The sequence below is a fragment of the Staurois parvus genome, unplaced genomic scaffold (assembly GCF_062004578.1).
Source record: "Staurois parvus isolate SC_StPar_1 unplaced genomic scaffold, SC_StPar_1.0 ptg000131l, whole genome shotgun sequence".
NCBI lineage: Eukaryota > Metazoa > Chordata > Amphibia > Anura > Ranidae > Staurois > Staurois parvus.
The window spans coordinates 12,990,236-13,015,010 of record NW_028317927.1 but is presented as its reverse complement, the minus strand read 5'-3'; the positions used below and the strand labels follow the sequence as shown (position 1 = coordinate 13,015,010).

The following is a 24,775-nucleotide window of genomic DNA, read 5'->3' as shown; positions in this document are numbered from 1 at the left end:
CCCCTTTACGTCAAAAGCGGTTTTAGAGCAGCGAAAGTAAATCAGAACCACTTGCAGAATTGAGTGATAATGATTCGTGGGGAAATTCGTCATCAGACACTGAAAACGATTTTGCGACTTTGCTCAGCGATGTGCGAATTTGCCTCTGTATTTCAAATTTCAGTGTTTTTGGTTTGATTATATTATTGAATTAAATGTATTATTATTATATTATTATTTTTTATGATTATTTATTAAATTATAATTTATGATTTTGTGTTTCAAATTTTATCATACCCGGGATGTTTAATAGTTTCTTGTTCGTACAGATTTCAGTGAGTTATTCCTAAAAATTCCAGCCTACAATAAAAACTACATTTTTCCATGCAAAAAAATGGTACCGCTTTCAGCACAAAAAATCGGAAAGAATCATACCGCCAAGGAGGTTAAAACAATTGCATCATGCCCTGCACTTCTGCTCTATGAGTGCTTTAGATCCAGCTCCCCATTGCTCATGGGACACTTTGCTACCATTTCTATTTTGAAATGCTGCATTAAAGGCTTAGTTCACCTTTAAGAAATAAATGCATATTTTTTTGTTGTAAAAAAAATTGTGCATTTATTACTTTTTTTATTTTTCACAGGCGCCTGCAGAGCATAGCACCCACTATCAGTGGTTCACAGGTGCAGTGTCAAGGCTCCTGTAGACTCTTCCTCTAGCTCTCCGCTTGTACCTCTGTAGGCACCTCTGGAGGAAGTGTCAATGGACCATGAGTACGCTGATTACTGCACTCATGTTTGAGAACCACAAGTCTGTCTGCCACAGTATAAAAAAGTATATATGCTTCCCCCAAGTGATGTTTTGTTTGTTATAATATTCGATGGATGGCTTTTGGGACCATACCCTTATGAATGGTTTTTTTTTTTTTTTTTTTTTCCTGGTCTGTAGATCTTTTTTCCACTTGTTCATAGCAGTTCTTTTGGATGCACCAGTTGTATATGATTTTCTGCTGCTCCTTGCCATTCAATCTACAATAAAGAAAATCAAATCTTCGTGCTTGCTGAAAAATATTTTTCTTGGAGGGCATTGTGGGACACAGGTCCTGCCCCATTATTTTTGGATGTAAATTTTGCTGTATTAAAAAGCTGAAACCTAATGGTTGAATGCGTTTTTATACAGTGAGCTGGCCTATCCTTTTGTTTTAGCAGTTTCCAGACCTCCTGGAGGCAGCAGTATAACCCATTTGTATATTTTCTACTGTTCCTTTCATCCCTAAATGGATTACAAAAATATTTTTTTTCTTTTACGGTACAAAAATCTTATGTTTTGTCACAGCTTGGACAGAATTTGGATTGGAAAACTATATTGCATTGAAAGGGTAAGAGGAGACAGGTGATTATTATCCATTTTTAATTGTGTGGATACTGTTGTAAAAACCTTACCTGACAGTTACCTGGTGAAGAGCTATCTAATTAAGAAGAGTGGATAAAAGGAGAGACAAATGCCCTAGGTGCTTTTGTTAAAACGGATTGTAAAAAGTATAGCTTTATAGAAGTGTTATATGAGTAGCAATAACTAAAAAGAAAAAAAAGAAAGGGCTGTACAGTTCAACTATACATCATTATTTTTATATACTGTACAAAGATAGACTGTTTGATGAAGAGGATAACCATTCGCCTAATTAGGCTAGAAAAAAAATCTATTGTCCTTTTCAGGTTTCATTGTATCAGCATAAATACAGAGATAAAAACTGTTTAGCAGAGACAACAGTTCAATTGAAATGTACATACAGATGAAGGCTTTTATTTCTGGAGACCTCTTTATAGCATGGTCTCTGTGCATGTTGATACACCACAGTTTGTATATTTATACAGCATAGTGGTCTTGCACATGCATTGCCAACAACTACAGGTGTTCATATAATAAAATCATCATTCACATATCTTATATAATGTCTTTGTGGTGTGTATTCATTGTTTATAGCAAAGTTCCTGAACCAGGATTCCATGGAATCCTGATGTTCCTCCAGAGGTTGCTAGGGGTTCCTTGAGCAATGAAGAGTTTCTAACACCCAGTAACTACCGATATCAATTGATTGTTTAGCTGTGTATAGGTAGGGAAGTTTTCTCACTGGTCAATAATGTAATAGTGTCTTCCTTTACTGACCTTTAATATAAAGGCTCATTCTCCCAGTGGCCACCAGCGTATGGGACCACTACACTGACTACCAATAGAAGAAGGAATTTTTCCACTGACCACCATTGTAAAGTGGACTACAATTTCAACAGCTAGGGTTTCTTTTTATTCCATTTTATAATTGTTACTGAATTGTTTAAAAGGAGTGTTTAAAAATAACAAAAACAAAAAAAACTATCTGCTCTGGGTGTCAAATAATATGCTAGATAGACTACATTTGTTTATTCTTTTATTATATTTTCAACTTGCTTACCACAATGTGCTGTGAGCTAGAGATGTAGTAATTTAGCATGGGTTCCCTGAGACATGAAAATAATTTCATAGGTTCCTATGTATTAAAAAGGTTGAAAGATGCTTAGCAAACTGTTGGCGCTATATAAATCCTGTATAATAATAATAATAATAAAGATGCTGATTTATGGCTTTAAATATAGGTAGTATTTGTATATATTTAATGCCGCATCAGTTATATAAATATACCCTCTAGTAGACTTTGTGGATAATGATTACCAAATAGCAATAATTTCTTTAGTCTTCATGCAAATCCATTGCTAACAGTAACCATCTCTTAATCAATTTTTTAATATTTATTATAGGGTATTGTGGTTTGCTCAGTGTAGAGAAATACACATTTTTCTTTTGTATATTATGATTGCGTAGTAGTTTTTTTTTTTTTTCTCTTGTGATGTTCCGATTTTATTTTTTTACCTTATTTTCTAGTGACTGTGCTCCTAGAATGCTCTGTTAATTTTATAATTTTGATTAGTAGATAACTTACAATTTATACCAATATTTATTTTTAGGTAGCAGAACGTGTTGCTGCAGAACGAGCTGAACCATGTGGGAGGGGGAATAGCACTGGCTACCAAATTCGTCTTGAAAGGTACGCCATAGCAATTTCAGAATTTATTAATACAGCAAGTGTCCCTTTTGTCACTGCTGTCAAGATGGTTCATATTTTCCAACATTTGGTGTATTTATCAATGAAGGGTTCCAGACACGTGGTCTTTGGCTGCAGCTACTACATACAGAATAAACAGATCATTTATAACTTATATGCTTAAGCTTGACTATTGTGTTTTTTGCTTGAAGATAAACCTTTGATGATGGGGAACCTGATATATTTATTTTTATTACAGGTATTTATATAGCACTGCCAATTTATGCAATGCTTTATGTACTATCCATTTGCACCAGTTGCTGCTCTCAACTAAGCATACAATCAAAGGTCTCTATCTGACATGAACACACATACTAGGGCAAATGTAGACAGGGGCCAAATAACCTGGAAGCATGGCTTTCTAAGTGTGGAAGGAAACCAAAGAACCCAGAAGAAAACCTATGCATGCACAAGGAGAACATGCAGATTGTGTCCTGTTCTGGATTCGAACAGAGTACTGCAAAGCAAATATGTTCACTACTGAGCCACGTGGATTATAGAAAAATCTGAATTCTCAGTTTTACCTTGGGCAGTCGTTTAGCAGTCTTCTTTGCAGATTCAGAAGTGGCCACAAAAGCATGTTTCTTTTGAAGTGCAGGTTAAACATAGAATGGTGTTCCTGTCTGTGATATCAAAATGCATCTTTTCTTTAGACCTTCATTTTCACATGAATGTAATTCATACAGTAGGATGAAGAACGATGGCTGTGGATCGCCAGGGGGACATACCCATTGACAATCAGTGTTCCATGGACCATTGTTTGGGTTATGCTGCTTTAAAAAGAAAAAAAAAATACTGTATGGAAAAAAATCGATAATACCATGTATGCTACAGCCCCATAATTTTCTGAATTGATTGGACATAACTGAAAAATCTCCCTGGCAAATGGCAAAACGTAAACCCAGCCTCTCCTACTCCCAGCCTGCCTTTTTAGTGTTTTGCTAGTGTCCATAGGTGATGGCTGTATTCTCTCTGCTCTGGAAGTTACATGGCCTCGCTGAAAAAAGACAAAAGTCCATCCAGTTAAACCAAAAAAAAAAAAGTTATAATCCTATACCAGGGGTAGGCAACCTGTGGCTCTCTAGCTGTTGTGGAACTACATTTCTCATGAGGCATTGCAAAGATTACAAAACTGACACAGCTATGACTTGCAAAGGCATGATGGAACTTGTAGTCCTGCGGCTCTCAGGTTGCCTACCCCTGTCCTATACCCAGAATTGATCCAGAGGAAGGCAAACAAAACCCAGCAAAGCATGATCAAATTTGCTCCTGCAGAAGAAAAAATTCCTTCCTGATCCCCCGAGAGGCAATCGGATATTCCCTGGATCAAATTTACCTATAAATGTTAGTATCCAGTCATATTATGTGTATCTAGGAAAGAATCCAGGCCCTTTTTAAAGCAATCCACTGTGTTTCCTTTCTGAAATTGATCTTCTAACAAGTCATTCTAGTGTTTTGCTGCTTGCTCTGAAGGCTCCTTCACAGTTATTTGGATTGGGTACCTCTCGATCTTGCAGTGCTTTGAGGGACTGTATCTGGACACCACAGAATAGCAGGGAAGGCCTGTAATGTTAATTGTCACTGTACCCAGCAAGAAAGTCTCCTTGGCACACCACTGCACCAGTATGAAAGTGCTTGTGGGGAGATATACAGGTTCAGGACTGTGGTCCACTGAAGTGAAGCCAAGATCCTGATGAATGAAAGTTGAGCTGGGTCCCTAGGACCCACAGTTCAGCATATGAAGACAGCATCGGTAAGTCCCCCTGATTAGTATCCCAGTGTGCTATGCTCCCACCCTTGGGTAGTAGGGAGCAGCAGCTGTAGTAAAGAGTTAGCTGGCCATGGGTTTCCTTATTCAAGAGGCAAATGGATGGGATTTCAAATTTGGTACCATTTTACATTACACTTCATGGGTGGTCCCTTTCCTCTGTACATGTGTAGGTTCACCTTCAGGCCATTTTGTGCACGCTGTTATACCAGGGGATAGTTATTTCGTCCTAGACACCATCCATGCAGGACACCACTGGAGACAATCCCTCCATTTACTGGCTGTACAGATGTCTTCTACTGGGCCCTAAGGTCTCCAGGTGATGGGACACAAAGAGGCCTAGGGCACCTTCTCTGCTCTATTATTCCTAAGGAGGAATTCTCATCTGTCAGTTCACCATACTTTAGCAATAGGTGGACGATAGATATGAGGTACTAGGGAAATGCTCCCAGTCACCTTCAGCATAGGCTTTTTATTGTGACTTTCCTCTGCTGACTTTTCATTGTTCAGAGGAGGAGTCGGGAAAGGCAACGTCTTTCTCACCATATGAATTCTCACAGGAGATGGAACAGGTTTGTGGCATCTCTCTGGCACCAAAATCTACTCTGGAGTGTCCTCACGGACTTGGTGCACAAAAAAAAAAAATTCTTTAACCATGAGCCTCTAGAACTAAAGGAGATTTAGCGTCTTGGAAGGCTCCAACTTCCTTCTACATCCTCATGTTCAGATGGTCCTGTGTAAAGAACTGGGCACACAATGAAAATGTCTTTGTTCCCCATAAGAGATTTGTGCAGCACTACTCAATGGAAGAAGAAAAGAGTGGACACTGCTTTTTCATATGTGCAGAAGAACCTCATTGTTCTGATGGATGTAGTTTCCAATTTTTTGGACCCTGTGAGTGAGATTTTTGTAAACCCCTTTTGAAAGCATCCATTTCCAGGATCTGCTGCCATGATGTCCTCAATTGCTCTGATGGGAGTGTGCCAGGCATTCTTGATCTGGGCCCAAGTGCATGACTAATGACTGGATTAGAAAAAAAACTTTTTTAACCCGTGTGCAAGAGGCCTACTCGCCTGTGCTCAACATTACTCAGGTCTTTACAATTTTTTTACTCAGGTACTTCTGTCAACAAGTTCCTGAGTAAATATCAGTAGATTATGATGCCCATGTGCAAGGGACCTAGGTCAAAAGTCTTGCTTTTTCTTGCACTTCTCTGCTGCCCCATTAGTCGGCTGGAGACCAATGAGATGATTGGTACTTATGGGTATTGGGGAACATGTGATGCTCTCTCCCCCCCTGTCTGCCCTCATCAGGAAGAATCACCCTCCTCATTTGCCCTTGTACCCATTAAAAATGATATAGATATGATAATGAGACATAACATAAATTGCAGTACCATATACAATGCTGGTCGGTTAGTTTCTTATTAAAGTCCTTTTGTTTAGGATATTACATCTTGTTTACTAAATTGGTGATTAGTGGAACTGATGGGGGAATATTTTTGCAATGCTTTCGCTTATAACATGTCACAATTCTGGTAATTTTTCTTCTTTTGTTTTAGCCAGTTGCCTCGGAAGCAGGGCTCAATCTTGTACTGCACAACTGGCATAGTTCTGCAGTGGCTTCAGTCTGACCAGTAAGTACACATGTATGTGCATAAATATACAGTACTTTTAATATTAGAGATGATTTTCTAGCCAGTTTTGTTTCGCTCCAGATGCTTGGGCAATGTCAGTCACATTGTCTTAGATGAAATTCATGAGAGAAACCTGCAGTCTGATGTCCTCATGGCAATAGTGAAAGATCTTCTGAACTGCCGCCCAGATTTGAAGGTGATACTGATGAGTGCCACTCTGAATGCAGAGAAGTTTTCTCAATACTATGGTGAGTTGCTTTTCTTGTAAAGTTATCTAGTGCAACTGTGCTTTTGAATGGAAATATTTTGCTCAGTGCCATTTTCTAACCTATCAGTTGCTGTAAATTTTTACTGTGTACTATGCATAGAAATGTTTTGTTTAATGTTGGATTGGTGTAGATTTGATAGATATTTTTAGGAGCGTATCACTTTTTTCATGGTACAAATGTTTTGGTGCCAATTTTCTGGTTAAAATTTTTGGTATCACATTTAATGCTAGGATTTTTAATGGTGATGCATTATTGCATATATATGTTTTGGCACAAAAAAAAGCTCACTGTGAAAGTAATGCTATCATGAAGATTGAAACTATAAATTATCTGTTACGTGATGCTTTAAAGGAGAGGTAGGGCCACAGCTAATTTGCCCCTACTTCTGTAGGCCAAAGGAGTGCAATCAGTTCATCACACCTGTGACCCGTATTCAGCCGACCTGCGGGCTAAAGACATCATTCTGCCTGTCCAGTCTCTGGAGGCATCCCTACTTTGTCTGGATCCACCCAGATGCCTGAGCCAGCTGCCCTTGCTCCCTCCACAGCCCAGCGTTCAATGAGCACTGGAGGGGCAAACCAAAGCTTTTTTTCTGAAAACCAGTTGCTTTTGGATCGAATGCCTTTCTATCTCTGACAACCTGAGAGCGAATGTGTACTCGTGCTTTCCCTAAAAACAAAAACCACAAGATACCTGCTATTATCTGTGTAGGCAGGAAGCCTTCTTCCATATTTATGTTCATGGTGATACTGGGATCTACACTATTTTGCTAAAAGTATTTGGACACCTCTACAAATTATTGTATTTAGGTGTTCCAAACACCTCCATGGTCACAGTTGTATAAAATCAAGCACCTAGGCATGTAGATTGCTTCTATAGTAATTTTGTAAAAGAATGGGTTGCTCTCAGGAGCTCAGTAAATTCAAGTGTGGTACCGTGATAGGTTGCCACCTGTGCAATAAGTCCATCCGTGAAATTTCCTTGCTACTAAATATTCGACGGTCAACAGTTAGTGGATTTATAACAAAATGGAAGCAGCTGGGAACCACAGCAACTCAGCCACGGAGTTGTAGACCACGTTAAATGACAGAGTGGGGTCAGTGCATGCTAAAGCGCACAGTGCGCGGAAGTCGCCAACTGTCTATAGAGTCAATAGCTGAAGACCTCCAAACTTCGTGTGACCTTCAGATTAGCACAACAGTGTTTAGAGAGCTTCATGGAACCATGGCCGAGCAGCTGCATCCAAGCCTTACATCACCATGTGTCATGCAAAGCATCAGATGCAGTGGTGTAAAGCACGCCACCACTAGACTCAGAGCAGTGGAGACGTGTTCTCTGGAGTGACGAGTCTGGAAGAACGGTACTTATCTGACTGCATTGTGCCAAGTGGAAACAGTTTGGGGATGGCCCCTTCCTTTTCCAACATGACTGCACACCAGTGCACAAAACAAGGTCCATAAAGACATGGATGATTGGGTTTGGGGTGGAGGAACTTGACTGGCCTGCTCAGAGTCCTGACCTCGACCTGATAGAACACATTTGGGATGAATAAGAGGGGAGACTGTGAGCCAGGCCTTTTCGTCCAACATCAGTGCCTGACCTCACAAATGCGCTTCTAGAAGAATGGTCAGACATTCCCATAGACAGACTCCTAAACCTTGTGGACAGCTTTCCCAGAAGTGTTGAAGCTGTTATAGCTGCAAAGGGTGGACCAACTCAGTATTGAACCTTAACAACTAAGACTGGGATGCCATTAAAGTTCATGTGCGTGTAAAGGCAGGCGACCCAATACTTTTGGCAATATAATGTATTTTCATGTCTAAGTGTGCTAACTACTTTTCTATTATCTAGGAATACAATCCAATTAACAGTAGTGCTAGTGAGGCTCAATATGACACAAACTTTACTTTTTCTGTAATTACAGTGTAAATATACCATGCTGTGTGTCTGCTTTGATCCAATAGACATAGTCTTAAACACCATTGAATATGTATAAAACAGCTTATTTTTGTGTGGATGAAATGTTAACCATGATTATCCTTGCACAGGTAACTGTCCAATGCTGCATATTCCTGGATTCACTTTCCCAGTCAAAGAGTATCTCTTGGAGGATGTAATTGAAATGCTAAGGTATGTTTCATTTGTATTTTTTTGCCCTTCGCTATAGTTTATTTTTGTAGATGCTTTTCAAGAAAAGGTAAATATTTCAGTGTTTTGTATTCTTTATCCCAGACTCGTAACTTACCATTCTAATTTAACAATTGAGCATTGGAAGCTGCACTGCTAAGTAGCTAGATTCAAGTAGGCAATCATGCGTGTGTGTAGCCTGAGACAATGTGACATTTGCAGCTCTAGACTGTATTTTCTAATATTTCATATATTTAGGTACTCCCCTAAAGAAAAAGACTGTAGGCCTCAGATGAAGTGGAAGTTTATGCAAGGACGCACGGTTCGACCAGAGAAAGCAGACAAGGAGAAGCTGTATCAGGAGCGCTGGCCAGGATATGTGAGGGATCTTCAAGTAAAGTATGTTACTGAAGTTACCACAGACTCTTCTGTAGACTGTTGCCTTTGTACTAGCAGTGTATACTATGTACACTAAGTGAAAATACTAAGTGAAAAAAAAACCAGCTACATCTGTAAAAGAAATGAGTATTTTCACTGCCAAGTTTTTTTCTTAACAATCCATTTTCTACTTTCTTAATTACCACATGGACTAAGCTGGATTTACTGATTTACATCAAGCACATTATTTTATTGATGTTTGAGGTATTTTGAACGTAAAAGTCAATTCACAATGATTATTGCTGAACATTTCATGGAGAAAATTGCTATAAAAGAGCCCATCTGTCTTCATGAATAGAGCCTCAGTATGGGGCCACTTTTCCTCCTCTGATCTGCCTCAATTCAGTTTCTTGACTAATTCCACACCATTTGGTGTAACTAACCTATTCTCTTGTAATTTGCTATAGCTACTCTGAAAGTACTATCCATGCATTGGAATGTGTGGATGATGAGAAGGTTGACCTTGATATGATTGCTGAGCTTATCAGGCACATAGTCCTGAGAGAGGAGGTAAAGTCAAACATGATTATTTCAATACCTATATTTTGTTGTGTAATTTTGAAGAAACATGTTTTCTTTAGCCTTTCTGTATATTAATTTTTGCAGTTGCTAAATGTACTTCTAATTGAGCTATGTTTAATAAAAGGCAGAAGTTATTGTGGGACCCTATAAATACTGAAATTATATACTCATTAAAAGGGTGCCATAAATGTTTAAAATAAAGAAATCGCACAAATATTAGGTCTTTGGTGCACATTGGTTGTTGTGGGTTAAGCAAAATGTGAGTCACTATAAAGCTGAATCCTAAGAACAAAACCCAAGATCCTTTTTTCAACTTAGTTCCACTTGGTGATCCTGCAATATTGCAATTCCTATGCTAGGTTGTACTGTACAGAGAAGCAGTGTTGTCACCTACAGGACACCTCCCACGCTCTTCTCCATGACAAAATGGGAGGTGCTCTATAGTCCACAAAGAGGACTTGGAACCATACTAAAAAAAAAAAAATACTGCAGAGAGCACAAGAATTTCTGTTTAAAAATTTTTGTCAGGATGAATATATTTTTTTTGCACTTTATAAAACACTTTCAATGGCATATTGATATATTACATAATATATTCTATGCCAAGAATGCAACAGCCCACTTAGCAATATAACACCTCCCATAATTAACAGTATAACAGATATGTCATTCTAATAGAATACTGTATTGGTTGAAAAGGAAGAAGGGTGAATTACATAACAGTGGGAATGAGCAATCCGCATACAATATATCCCCTGTATTTAGAAGCATAACACCTTCTTACTAAGAAAATTACTTGCTTTAGCATGTTGTTCTTTAGGTCTTTTGTGGAGTAGGGCAGCGCTTGATAAGCGGAGTAAGAGCTACACCATATATCTCACATTGCACCCCAGTACAGTCAACACTCTCTACCATGTACACCAAATAAAGTTGCCACTACATTCAGTCCGTCCACTGTTCTGCATTATTCATCATCATGTAGTAAAGCTGAAGACTGAGGGGGAGATTTACTAAAACTGTGCATAGCATCTGGTGCAGTTGTGCATAATAACCAATCAGATTCTAACTTCAGCTTGCTCAGTTAACGGCTTCCCGCCCTGCCTATAGTCAAGATGGCCAGGCACGACGTCTCTAGTTCTGGATGGATGTCATATGACATTCTCCCCAGAATGCACCTCTCTCACAGGCCACACTGCAGCATGATCTGTCACCCGCTGTGTCCAACAAAAAAAAAATCCTGATCACCTCCCCAGAGTAGTGCAGTGTTACTATGGTAACCATATGAAAAAAATGTTAATTAAAAAAAAAAGTAATAAAGAAAAAAAGATTTTTTAAAATTGGGGGGAAAACATTATTAAGAATTGTTCTTGTGGGGGTTTTTTTTTTTTTTTTTTTTCATCTGGTCACCAGTTGGTGTCCCTGATCACTGATACACCAGTTATATGATGACACACTACTGCACTGGTGACAGTATGTAAATAAAAAAAATTGTGATAAAACTTTTTTTAAATTCTTAATTTTTCTAAAAATTTTAACAAAAAATTACAACTTCAAAATACTCCTTATGCCTTTTACTAAATACAGACTAAATCAGGGGTGGGCAAACTTTTTGACTTGAGGGCCGCAATGGGTTCATATATTGGACCCGGGGGCCGGACCAAGAGTAGATGAATGATGTGTATGTGTCATCCATAGTAAGTATAGTAATATTCCCCCATAGTAAGCATAGTAATTAATCCCCCATATAGTAATTCATCCCCCATAGTAATTCATCCTCCATAGTAATTCATCCCCCATATAGTAATTCATCCCCCATATAGTAATTCATCCCCCATATAGTAATTCATCCCCCATAGTAATTCATCCCCCATAGTAATTCATCCCCCATATAGTAATTCATCCCCCATATAGTAATTCATCCCCCATAGTAATTCATCCCCCATATAGTAATTCATCCCCCATATAGTAATTCATCCCCCATAGTAATTCATCCCCCATATTAAGTCCCCAAGTCCCCCCTGTGTCAATTCACTTACCTTTGCTCCGCGCGTTCCTCTCGCCGTGTTCCCGCGCAGTTCCGGTGTAGCATGAAAATCTGTCTCCTATGAGGATCTGTCCCCCTCGACGTATCTGCGCATGTGCCAGTTTCAGGCATTAGCAGCCAATGGACGATCTCCGGCACATGCGCAGATACGTCGAGGGGGGACAGATCCTCATAGGAGACAGATTTTCATGCTACACCGGTCTTCAGGGCGGACTGTGAGAGGAGCCTAGCGGGAGCCTAGCTCCGCGGGCCGGATTAAAAGGTCCGCCGGGCCGTAGTTTGCCCATTGCTGGACTAAATCATATACACTGATTTGAGTTGTCTTCACCAAAGAAATGTAGCAGAATACATTTTGCTTACATTTATGAAGAATGATTATTTGCATAATTTTATAACCAAAATGAAGAAAACGCGTTTTTCAGTCTTTTTTTGTTTTGTTTTTGTTTTTTTACCAAATAACAAATTTAGCAGTGATTAAATGCCACAAAAAGAAAGCTCTATTTGTGTGGAAAAAAAATTATAATTTCTTTTGGGTATAGTGTTTCATAAGCATGCAATTGTCATTCGAAGTGTGACAGCACTGAAAGCGGAAAATTTGGCCTGGGCAGGGAGTGGGTGAAAGTGCTCGGTATTGAAGTGGTTAAACTTTGACAAATCCTAGAAGCTGATTGGCTACTATGCAAAGCTGCGCCACATTCTGCGTGTGCCAGTTTTAGTAGATCTCCCTCTGAGCCTCCTCAGTGCAGGAGTTCTTCCAGGGCTGCAAAATACAAAGTACAAAGACCTGAACTATATCCATTTTTTTAATGTCTTCGATAGATTTAGGACCCCTGTCAGGTTTTTATTACAGCATCTTAATTAAGTAGATTCACACTCATGTCCAGGTGACCATTGTCAGTAAGTGACTCCAGAACAAAAAATTCCAAGAGGGGGAATCTTCCTGTGTGGACACTTGTGCCAGTAACGGCTGTCTAAGAGGCAATTCCTCTCACCTCATCTCACAGACGTTTGTGCACACTTTCTGTAGGAGAGGAGGTGAAAGGAAATCCCACCAATGGGGAACATATGCTAACAAACATGAAAATCCAGCTTTAGATGTACGTAAAGGCCAAACTCCAGGTTAGTTTGAAATATCACTTTGCAGTGGGGTCCCTGTACTGCAAGGGATCAACTGTTGCAGGAAAATTGTTTGACATAAAGAAATTGGTGCTACAAACTTTTTGTTCTCCAGGGTTTCTGATATCATAAAATATAGAATGGTTGGGAGTTTTATGTAAACTTTGGGCCTAAAATTACTTTTAATTGTGTGCACAAAAGTGCAAAAATAGCTCTGGCATCAAAAGGGTTCATTTCATACATGTGTGTGTTAGTTACCTTTTTTGTATTTAGCATAAATCTTTTCATTTCCTTTTCCATTGTCCTAGACCAAGGGTTTCCAAGCTTTCGAAACAAAGGGCGAGTTTACTGCCCTTTAAACTATAGGGGGCTGGACTATGGCCAGTGGGAGTTGAAAATGCCTTGGCATCAGTTGTAGTAAACAATGGCATAGGTTTGGTGGTCAGTGGGAGTAAAAAAATTACATCATTGGTGTCAGTGGGAGGAGTAGTGCCCCATAATTGGTGTCAGTGGGAGAGTTGGTACCCCATCTCTAGTGTCAGTAAGAGTTATAGTACCCTATTGGTGTCAGTGGGAGGAATAGTGCCTCATATCAGTGAATGGAATAGTGCCCTAAGGGCCAGATAACAGCAAGCAGGTAGTAGATATTCTGGTATTAGTATTTTTTTTCCTTTCTTAGAAAGGAAAAAAATACTCTCACTCTTTTTAGTTTGACATTTCCCACCTTTCTTTCCTCTTATTTTAGGATGGTGCAATATTAGTGTTCCTTCCAGGCTGGGACAATATCAGCACACTTCATGATTTGCTGATGTCACAACAAATGTTTAAATCAGGTAAGCTTTTTAAAGCAACCCAGTACTAAGGATGTAGCCTGCTATTGCTGACCATTCCTTCTGAAAATGTTAATAGCTTGGTGGTGGTGTTCATCAGTAGTTTCAGCATTTTCGGAGAGAATGACCGAGAACAAGTCCGAGAATCAGGAGTTCTGACTTCACTGGACACATATTTGTTCCAGTTTAGCAACTCATAGTATTGATGCCAGGGAAGGCCGGACAACTAACATTTTCTGAAGGTCAGCAATAAAACTCATTAAAGGTTTCCTCTAGTTGCAATTTTTTTATATTAACCTAGCATGACTAATGTATTCTAAGGTGTGTAATGTTAAAATGTGTGGTTTGTACTGGAGAGCGAAATCTGGGGCAGACAGTGATATGCAGGTTTGTGCAGATAGCCTATACATTTTTTTTCACAATAATAGCAGTCAGACATCATTAACCTGATCAATCACTGTTTTTGGTAGAAATTATATTTCTACATGGCAAATAATTTACTAGCAGGTGTAGTAGAGTAATAGAAATCCAACAGACCCAACAGTCATGACATGCATGCTGCTGATTCTGTGTAATTGAATCACTAATTGAAAGGGGCATGTTCAAAATAATAGCAGTGTGGAGTTCTATTAGTGAGGTCATTCATTCTTTGAAAAACAGGTGGCAATTATTGCCCTTATTTAAGGAAGGGAGGCAGCAAATGTTGTACATGCTGGTTACAGTGCATTTCTCTCTGGAATTCTGAGGAAAATGGGTCATTCCAGACATTGTTCAGAAGAACAGCGTACCTTGATTAAAAAGTGGATTGGAGAGGGGAAAACATATAAAGAAGTGCAGAAAATGATAGGCTGCTCAGCTAAAATGATCGCAAATGCTTTCAAATGGCAACCAAAACCTGAAAGACGTGGAAGAAAGTGAAAAACTACCATTCGAATGGATAGAAGAATAGCCAAAATGGCAAGGACTCAGCCAACAATCAGCTCCAGGAAGATCAAAGAAGGTCTAAAGTTACCTGTGAGTACTGTTACAATTAGATGACGCCTATGTGAAGCCAAGCTATCTGCAAGAAGCCCCCGCAAAGTCCCACTGTTGAACAAAAAGACGTGCTGAAGAGGTTACTAATTTGCCAAAGAGCACATTGACTGGTCTAAAGAGAAATGGCGCAACATTTTGTGGACTGATGAAAGTAAGATTGTTCTTTTTGGGTCTAGTGGCCGGAGACAGTTTGTCAGACGACCCCCAAACACTGAATTCAAGCCACAGTACACTGTGAAGACAGTGAAGCATGGTTGCGCAAGCATCATGATATGGGGATGTTTCTCATACTACGGTGTGGGGCCTATTTATCGCATACCAGGGATCATGGATCAGTTTGAATACATCAGAATACTTGAAGAGGTCATGCTGCCTTATGCTGAAGAGGAAATGCCCTTGAATTGGGTGTTCCAACAAGACAACGACCCCAAACACACCAGTAAACGTGCAACATCTTGGTTCCAGACCAACAAGATTGACGTTATGGAGTGGCCAGCCCAATCCCCGGATCTTAATCCAATAGAAAACTTATGGGGTGACATCAAAAATGCAGTTTCTGAGGCAAAACCAAGAAATAGAGAAGAACTGTGGAATGTAGTCCAATCATCCTGGGCTGGAATACCTGTTCACAGGTGCCAGAAGTTGGTTGACTCCATGCAACACAGATGTACAGCAGTTCTCAGAAACAGTGGTAATACAACTAAATATTAATTAAGTGATTCAAATGAAAGCAAAATCTTCAAACATTTTTCAGTTTATATAGTGAATGTTTGAGTTTTGTAATGAAGAATACAAACACTGCTATTTTTTTGAACAGTCTAATATTCACTTTTCTTCAATTTTTTTAGAGGAACAACACAAATTTGATATATTTTTCTTCATGTTTTGATTTGCAATAGAATGTGTTGTGTTCCTAATGCATTTGTGTGTATGGAAATAAAAGCTATTAGAAGGATTTTGAGCTTTATTCACTTTTTTCAACACACTGCTATTATTTTCAACACAACTGTACATGCGCTGCTCAAAAACATTAAAGGAACACTTTTAAATCATAGTATAGCATCAAGTCAATTAAACTCCTGGGATATTTATCTAGTCAGTTAAGTAGCAGAGGGGGTTGTTAATCAGTTTCAGCTGCTTTGGTGTAAATGAAATTAACAACTGCACTGGATGGGCAACAATGAGACGACCCCCAAAACAGGAATGAATTTACAGGTGGAGGCCACTGACATTTTTTCCCTACTCATCTTTTCTGCCTGTTTTTCACTAGTTTTTCATTTGGCTAGGGTCTGTGTCACTACTGATGAGGCATGAGGCGATACCTGGACCGTACAGAGTTTGCACAGGCAGTCCAACTCCTCCAGGAGGATGAAGGAATTGATACCATTGAATGGCCCAGTTGCTCGCCTGACCAAATCCAATAGATCACCTCTGGGATATCATGTTTTGGTCCATCAGACGCCACCAGGTTGCACCTCAGACTGTCCAGGAGCTCGATGATGCCCTGGTCCAGCTCTGGGAGGTTACCCCAGGACACCATCCATCATCTCTTTAGGACCATGCTCTGAGGTTGTCAAGTATGCATACAAGCACATGGAGGGCATACAAACTACTGAGTACCATTTTGAGTTACTGCAATAAAATTCCAGCAAAATGGACTAGCCTGCTGCATCACTTTTTCACTTTGCTTTTCGCTGTGTTTTTGAATTCAGTCCTCTGTAGAGTGATAATTTTCATTTCCATCAAACAATGGGGCATCCTTACATTCCTAACACATTACCCAGTCCATATCAGTATAGATATCCAGTAGGAGATTTTTCCCCATTGAGATCTGATGTATTTTCAAAGTGTTCCTTTCATTTTTTGTGAGCAGTGTATATAGATGTCTTCCAAGATCTCTAATTCTGATATCTAAATTACCTTCTTTATTTGCAGACAGGTTTATTATTATCCCTCTGCATTCATTGATGCCAACTGTGAACCAAACGCAGGTATGTTTCTTCTGTTACTTACTTTTGTTCTTGTTGATGGCCCAGGTCCGTCACATCTTCCGTTCGATCTCCCCTTTTTCCCAGAACATCAGAATTCAACTGTAGTTCTGAGTTTTAACATTTGTAATCCAAATAATGTATTTTTTATTTTCAAATGCAATGAATTTGATTAATTAAAAAGAGCTGAGCTATTTTTCAAGTGTGAATTTATTCTTTGGCAGTTTATGTATCAGATAACAACATTTAAAGTATTGTGCAAAACTGAACTTTGTAGAATAAAGCATTATTTGAGCTTTTTGTATCCTTCAGGTTTTCAAAACACCGCCTCCTGGGGTACGAAAGATTGTTATTGCCACCAACATTGCAGAGACAAGGTAAGCTTTTGTGTACAGGAAATAGGCAGGGGATCATTACAGAATCAGAATGTGCTGTAGCAAATTATAGTTTACACAATATATTCTGTATATTGTTTTACTAAAGCTGGAGAGTGCAAAATCAGGCTCACTTCTGCATAGAAACCAATCAGCTTCCAGATGAGAACAAAGGATGTCTGATCGGCTGCACTCCAAACAATCCACTTTATTGAACCAAGCTAAACCCAATACAGACAGTGGAAATACAGTGGGGGACTGGCAGGTAAACGCGTTTCACGCTGAAGACAGCGCTTATTCATTACCATTACCTGCCAGTCCCCCACTCTATTTCCACTGTCTGTATTGGTTTTATCTAGTTCAATTAAAGTGGATTGTTTGGAATGCAGCCGATCGGATGTCCTTTGTTTTCATCTATGCATCACACAAGCTGGACTAGCACCTACATGAGGAGTTGTGCTTGGATATTGGGAGTCTCCACCTTGAGCAGTGGTAATACAATCAACTTCCAGGTTTTATTGCCAAAGCTTAATTGGACAAGCTGAGGTTATAAACTGATTGGTTTCTATGCAGAAGTGAGCCTGATTTTGTACTCTTCAGCTTTAGTTAATAAACCCCTATGAGTCAGTGTATGTAAACCCTCTCCTAGTAAAACAATCCATTCAGTTTAAAATAGAAATTAAAGTCAAAACATTTGTTTGTGTGTGTGTGTACAGTGCATTCATAAAGTATTCAGACCCCCTTCACTTTTTTCAATGTTATGTTGCAGCTTGATACTACAGTTGTTTAATTTTTTTTTTTTTTATTAATCTAACTCCGTGTCCCATAATGCCAAAGGGAAAACATAATTTTTGAAATGTCTGTGAATTTATTAAAACGAAAACACTGAAATAGAAAATGTACTTAAGTACTTAGACCCTTTATTCAGTACTTTGTTGTAGCATCTTTGGCAGCAATTATAGCCTTGAGTATTTTTAGGTATAACGCGACAAGCTTTGCACATCTGGAATTGGGGATTTTCTGCCATTCTTTGCAAATCCTCTCAGGTTCAATCAGGTTGGATGGGGACCATCGGTGGACAGCCATTTTCAGGTTTCTCCAGAGATGTTCAATAGGGTTCAAGTCAGGGCGCTGCCTGGACTACTCTAGAATATTCAGAGTTGTCCCTAATCCTTGCCTGTGTTTTCTTGGCTGTAAATAGTAAATTGTAAATCTTATACATTTAGTATATAGGACATTCTTCTGCCACAGTTCGGCACTGGTGCGCTAAATCTTGTGTGTGTATATATACAGTTAGGTCTATATATATATTGACACAGGCACAATTTTATTTTCTTTCAGGTATCTATCAAACCATATTCAAGCTATAGTCATATAATGGATATGGGCTGAAAGTGCTCACTCTCAGGTTTCATTTGAGGGTATGTACATCCAAATTGGAGGATGGGTTTAGGAATTACAGCTCTTAAGAGTAGCCACCCCCCCCCTTTTTCAAGGGACCAAAAGTAATTGAACAATTGAATCAAAAGCTGTTTCATGCCCAAGTGTGGGCTACTGCTTCATTATTTCTTCATCAATTAAACAGGCAAAAGGTCTGGAGTTGATTCTAAGTGTGGTATTTGCATTTGTAATCTATTGCTGTAAACCTACATCATGCTTTCAAAGGAGCTGTCCATACAAGTGAAATTGTAAGGCTTCAAAAACAAAACAAATCCATCAGAGAGCAGCAACATTAGGAGTGGCCTTATTAATAGTTTGATACATTCTGAGGAATGAAGAACACACTGGTGAGCTCAGCAACAAAAAGGCATGGACGTACATGGAAGACAACAGTGGTGCATGATTGCAGGATCCTCTCTATGGTAAAGAAAAACCCATTCACAACATCCAGACAAGTGAAGAACACTCTCCAGGAGGTGGGCGTATCATTGTCAAAGTCTACAATCAAGAGAAGACTTCACAAGTGCAAATACAGAGGGTTCACCACAAGGTGCAAACCATTTATAAGCCTGAAGAATAGCAAAGCCAGATTAGACTTTGCCAAAAAAACATCTAAAAAAAAGCCAGACCAGTTCTGGAGAAGCATTCATTGGACGAATGAATTTAAGATTAATCTGTACCAGAATGACGGGAAGAAAATGAGAAGGCTTGGAACAGCTCATGATCCAAAGCACACAACATCATCTGTAAAACATGGTGGAGGCAGTGCGATGGCATGGACATGCATCGCTTCCAGTGGCACTGGGTCATTGGTTTTTTTTGATGATGTGACAGAAGCAGCCAGATGAATTCTGCAGCGTTTACAGATATACTGTCAGCCCAGATTCAGCCAAATCCAGCAAAGTTGATTGGACTGTGCTTCACAGTACAGATGGACAATGATATAAAACACACTGCAAAAGCAACCCAGGAGCTTTTGAAGGAAAAGTGGAATATTCTGCAATGGCCGAGTCAATCACCTGATCTCAACCCAACTGAGCATGCATTTCACTTGCTGAAGGCAAAACTAAAGGCAGAAAGACCCACAAACCAAGAGCAACTGAAGACAGCTGCAGTTAGAACCTGGAAAACAATGGAATGGAGGAAATCCAGTCTTTGGTAATGTCCATGGGTTCCAGACTTCAGGCAGTCATTGTCAGTAAAGGACTCTCAACAAAATATTAAAAAAGAACATTATATTTATGATTATATTCAATTGTCCAATTACTTTTGGTCCCTTGAAAAAGGGGGGATAGCTTCTCTCAAGAACTATAATTACTAAACCCTTCCTCCAATTTGGATGTACATACCCTCAAATTAAACCTGAGAGTGTGCACTTTCAGCACATATCCATTATATAACTGTTGCTTGAATATGTTTTGGTAAATACCTGAAAAAAACAAAAATTGTGCCTGTGTCCAAATATACATAGAACTCCGCATGTTCTTCTCCAGTAATCAGACTTGTCCCGACAAACCCCCCCCCCCCCCCCAATCCTGCACAGCCATTCAATGGAAAGACCAGTGTGCAGCTGTTTCTCCCTCCCCCAGATCTCTATGCAGCTAAGAACAGAGGTTTGTTTTGTTTTTTTTTTTATATATCAATACACAAATGTTATCAATACACAAATGTTTTGGCTTTCATTTCTATTTTAAACTGAATGCGTTATTTTGCAATGTACAAGTTCACGTATACTTTAATTCTAGTTTGCAATGTTTTGGTCTATGATTGAAACACCCCTATACAACACAAAAATAAGGCAAGTAAAACTCTGATAATTTCAGTGAACGTTTTTCCTTCATTGTTATTAGCTGTGATGCAGATAAAAGTCATAATCCCTCTTTGTTCCTTTTATAGTATTACAATAGATGATGTCGTTCATGTGATAGATTGTGGCAAAATAAAAGAAACAAATTTCGACACTCAGAATAACATCAGCACTTTGACAGCAGAATGGGTTAGCCATGCTAATGCAAAGCAAAGAAAAGGACGTGCTGGCAGGTAAGCAAACGTGGGATGGTGGTGTGAAAGTGATACAGTTGACAATATAGAAATATTATACAGTGCTTAAATGTGACTTGCATAAAACACTAACAAAATACATATACTTTAATAAAATTTATTTAATTATTTGACAGAGTAAAGCCAGGTTTTTGCTATCATCTATACAACAGACTGAGGGATAGTTTGCTTGATGATTACCAGCTGCCAGAAATTGCCAGAACACCTCTAGAGGAACTTTGCCTCCAGATAAAGGTGTGCACATGTTCTACATTTTCCTTTGTCACCAGTTGTGTTAAAGTTGTTTGCCACTGATTGGCCTGTATTGTTTTCTTTTCAGATTTTAAAGCTTGGAGGAATTGGCTTCTTTCTTGGAAAATTGATGGATCCACCATTACAGCAGGCAGTGTGCCTGGCTATAAACCATCTTATGGAACTTGTAAGTGCAACATATGGATGAAAATGCACAGGGGTTCCACAGTCTGTTGTTAAAATCATACATGTTTATTTATATCCATTCTCCAGGATTGTTTTGGGAATTACACTTTCTTAATTGTACTTCACAGCACACAGAGGACCTAAATATTTATAACTACTTAGGTTATGCTGCCACCTCCGCATAAATGGACACTGACCAAAAAAGGCAGGAAACCCCATCCAGGCACATAACCTCTCCCCTCTCAAATAAGCCTCACTTTTTAACTAATGTCCTTGGGTGATGGATGTGTGTCTCTGTTGGGTTTTGTTCCAATAAATCCTGGCTTGTTCCTTACACCCCTGGTGGAGTAGAGGTTGGCACGCTATCTGAAGTTGCCAGTACGGTCAGCAGGCCATGTGGGGCCACACACTGAATCCTACGGACAGCAATCTACTGGGCTTTGTATACTGGGGTAACTTGCTGGCAGGGTTCTGTACAAGTCCAAGGCAGTGATACCCCTGGAGGGAAGTTGAGTCCCTGAAAGCCCTGCGGGGTACGCTCACTGTGATGAGTGAAGACTGAGCCTGGTGGCCTTGCTACTAGACTGATGAGTGCTTCCAGACTTTGTGAAACCTGTGCAAGGGGAGGGACAATGATGTGGACTCCCGGATCCTTCTATCAAATAGGGAGGACTCCTGGCATAGCTTACCCTGTGATTGTTCCCAGAAATTATTAGCTCTGAATACATACATAGCGAGATAGATAGATATATAGATAGATAGATATATATATATATATTATACACACACACACACACACACAAATACAGTGAGGAACAGAAGTATTTGAACACCCTGCGATTCTGCAAGTTCTCCCACTTAGAAATCTTGGAGGGGTCTGAAATTCACATTGTAGGTGCATTCCCACTCTGAGAGACAGCATTAACAAAAAATTCAGGAAATCACATTGTATGATTTGTAAAGAATTTATTTGTCTTGCACTGCTGAACATAAGTATTTGAACACCTAAGAAAATCAGTGTTTATATTTGGTACAGAAGCCTTTGTTTGCAATTACAGAGGTCAAACGTTTCCGGTAGTTCTTGACTAGGTTTGCACTGCAACAGGTATTTTGGCCCACTCCTCCACACCGATCTCCTCTAGATCTGTCAGGTTTCAGGGCTGTCGCTGAGCAACACAGAGTTTCAGCTCCCTCCAAAGATGTTCTATTGGATTTAGGTCTGGAGACTGGCTAGGCCACTCCAGAACCTTGATATGCTTCTTACGGAGCCACTCCTTGGGTATCCTGGCTGTGTGCTTCGGGTCGTTGTCATGTTGGAAGACCTAGCCACGACCCATCTTCAATGCTCTGACTGAGGGAAGGAGGTTGTTGCTCAAAATCTCACAATAAATGGCCTTATTCATCCTTTCCTTAATACAGTGCAGTCGTCCTGTCCCCTTTGCAGAAAAGCACCCCCAAAGCATGATGCTACCACCCCCATGCTTCACAGTAGGGATGGTGTTCTTGGGATGCAACTCATCCTTCTTTTTCCTCCAAACACGACGAGTGAAGTTTAGACCAAAAAGTTCTACTTTGGTCTCATCTGACCACATGACTTTCTCCCATGCCTCCTCTGGATCATCCAGATGGTCATTGGCAAACTTCAGAAGGGCCTGGACATGTGATGACTTGAGCAGGGGAGCCTTCCGTGCAATGCATGATTTGAAACCATGACGGCGTAGTGTTCTACTGACCGTGATCTTTGAAACTGTGGTCCCAGCTCTCTTCATGTCATTGACCAGCTCCTCCCTTGTAGTTCTGGGCTGATTCCTCACATTTCTTATCAGTGATACCCCACAAGGTGAGATCTTGCATGGAGCCCCAGTCCCAGGGAGACTGACAGTCGTCTTTAGCCTCTTCCATTTTATAACAATTGCTCCAACAGTTGATCTATTTTCACCAAGCTGCTTGGCAATTGCCCCGTAGCCCTTTCCAGCCTTGTGGAGGTCCACAATTTTGTCTCTGGTGTCTTTTGACAGCTCTGTGGTCTTGCCCATGGTAGTAGTTGGCATCTGACTGACTGTAGGGTAGACAGGTGTCTTTAAAGAGCTCAGACAGGTGCTACTAAGTAAGATTAATGAGTGGAGTAGAGGTGGACTTTTTAAAGGCACAGTAACAGGTCTTTGAGAGCCAGAATTCTTGCTGTTTCTTAGGTGTTCAAATACTTATGTTCTGCAGTGCAAGACAAATAAATTCTTTAAAAATCATGCAATGTGATTTCCTGAATTTTTTGTTTAAATTCTGTCTCTCAGAGTGGGAATGCACCTACGATGTGAATTTCAGACCCCTTCGTGATTTCTAAGTGGGAGAACTTGCAAAATCGCAGGGTGTTCAAATACTTCTGTTCCTCAGTGTGTGTGTGTGTGTGTATGTGTGTGCGTATATATGTGTGTGTGTGTGTATATATACACACACACACACACCGCTGCATAAACTGGCGGCACTGTACCTGTAATAGTAATAATAAAAGATGATGTTACACCGAGTAAATAGATACCTAACATGTCACGCTTTAAAATTGTGTACGCCCGTGGAAATGGCGCCAAACTACGGTACTTAGAATTCTCCATAGGTGACTTTTTAATAAAAAGTCTTTACAGGTAGTCATTTTAGAGTTACACAGGAGGCCTGGAGCTAAAATTATTGCTCTTGCTCTGATGTTTGCAACGATGCCTCACAATTGTAGTGCAATAATCACATACAGTTGCAAGAAAAAGTATGTGAACCCCTTTTGCATGAATTGGGCATAAAATGTGCTCTGAACGTTATCTAAGTCACAACAATAGAAGAACACAGTCTGCTGAACATAATACTACACAAACGGATGTTGCCATGGTTTAATTGCACATAACATGTAAACATTCACAGTGCAGGGAGGAAAAAGTATGTGAACCTTTGGACTTAATAACTGGTTGACCCTCCTTTAGCAGCAATAACCTCAACCAAACGTTTCCTGTAGTTGCAGATCAGACCTGCACAACGATCTGGAGTAATTTTGGACCACTCCTCTTCACAAAACTGTTTCAGTGTAGCAATATTCTTGGGATGTCTGGTGTGAATCGCTCTCTTAAGGTCATGCCACAGCATTTCAATCGGGTTGAGGTCAGGACTCTGACTGGGCCGCTCCAGAAGGCGTATTCTGTGCTGTTGCAGCCATTGTTTTGTTGAATTACTTGTATGCTTTGGGTCATTGTCCTGTTGCATCACCCATCCTCTGCGGAGCTTCAGTTGGCGGACAGATGGTCGTACGTTTTCCTGCAAAATGTCTTGATAAACTCTGGAATTCATTTTCCCATCAATGAAAACAATCTGTCCAGGCCCTGAGGCAGCAAAGCCGCCCCAAACCATGATGCTCCCTCCGCCATGTTTTACAGTGGGGATGAGGTTTTGATGTTGGTGTGCTGTGCCTTTTTTTCTCCACACATAGTGTTGTGTGTTCTTCCCAAACAACTCAATCTTGGTTTCATCTGTCCACAGTATATTTTGCCAGTAGTGCTGTGGAACATCCAGGTCCTCTTTTGCAAACTTCAAATGTGCTGCAATATTCTTTTTGGA

The 24,775-nt window shown here is 39.8% G+C and overlaps 1 protein-coding gene across 1 annotated transcript in view; it reads left to right on the top strand.

The window, feature by feature from the left end:
* DHX36 (DEAH-box helicase 36) overlaps window positions 1-24,775 on the top strand; it is a 96,081-nt gene that overhangs the window by 29,735 nt on the left and 41,571 nt on the right. Inside the window, exons 6-17 of the mRNA XM_089672636.1 lie at window positions 2,980-3,059; window positions 6,446-6,520; window positions 6,602-6,768; window positions 8,838-8,919; window positions 9,175-9,315; window positions 9,762-9,864; window positions 13,782-13,869; window positions 16,837-16,892; window positions 17,202-17,266; window positions 20,600-20,743; window positions 20,881-20,998; window positions 21,084-21,182. Of these exons, the coding sequence (XP_089528762.1) occupies window positions 2,980-3,059; window positions 6,446-6,520; window positions 6,602-6,768; window positions 8,838-8,919; window positions 9,175-9,315; window positions 9,762-9,864; window positions 13,782-13,869; window positions 16,837-16,892; window positions 17,202-17,266; window positions 20,600-20,743; window positions 20,881-20,998; window positions 21,084-21,182 (1,218 nt within the window). The remainder of the gene's footprint in view (window positions 1-2,979; window positions 3,060-6,445; window positions 6,521-6,601; window positions 6,769-8,837; window positions 8,920-9,174; window positions 9,316-9,761; window positions 9,865-13,781; window positions 13,870-16,836; window positions 16,893-17,201; window positions 17,267-20,599; window positions 20,744-20,880; window positions 20,999-21,083; window positions 21,183-24,775) is intronic.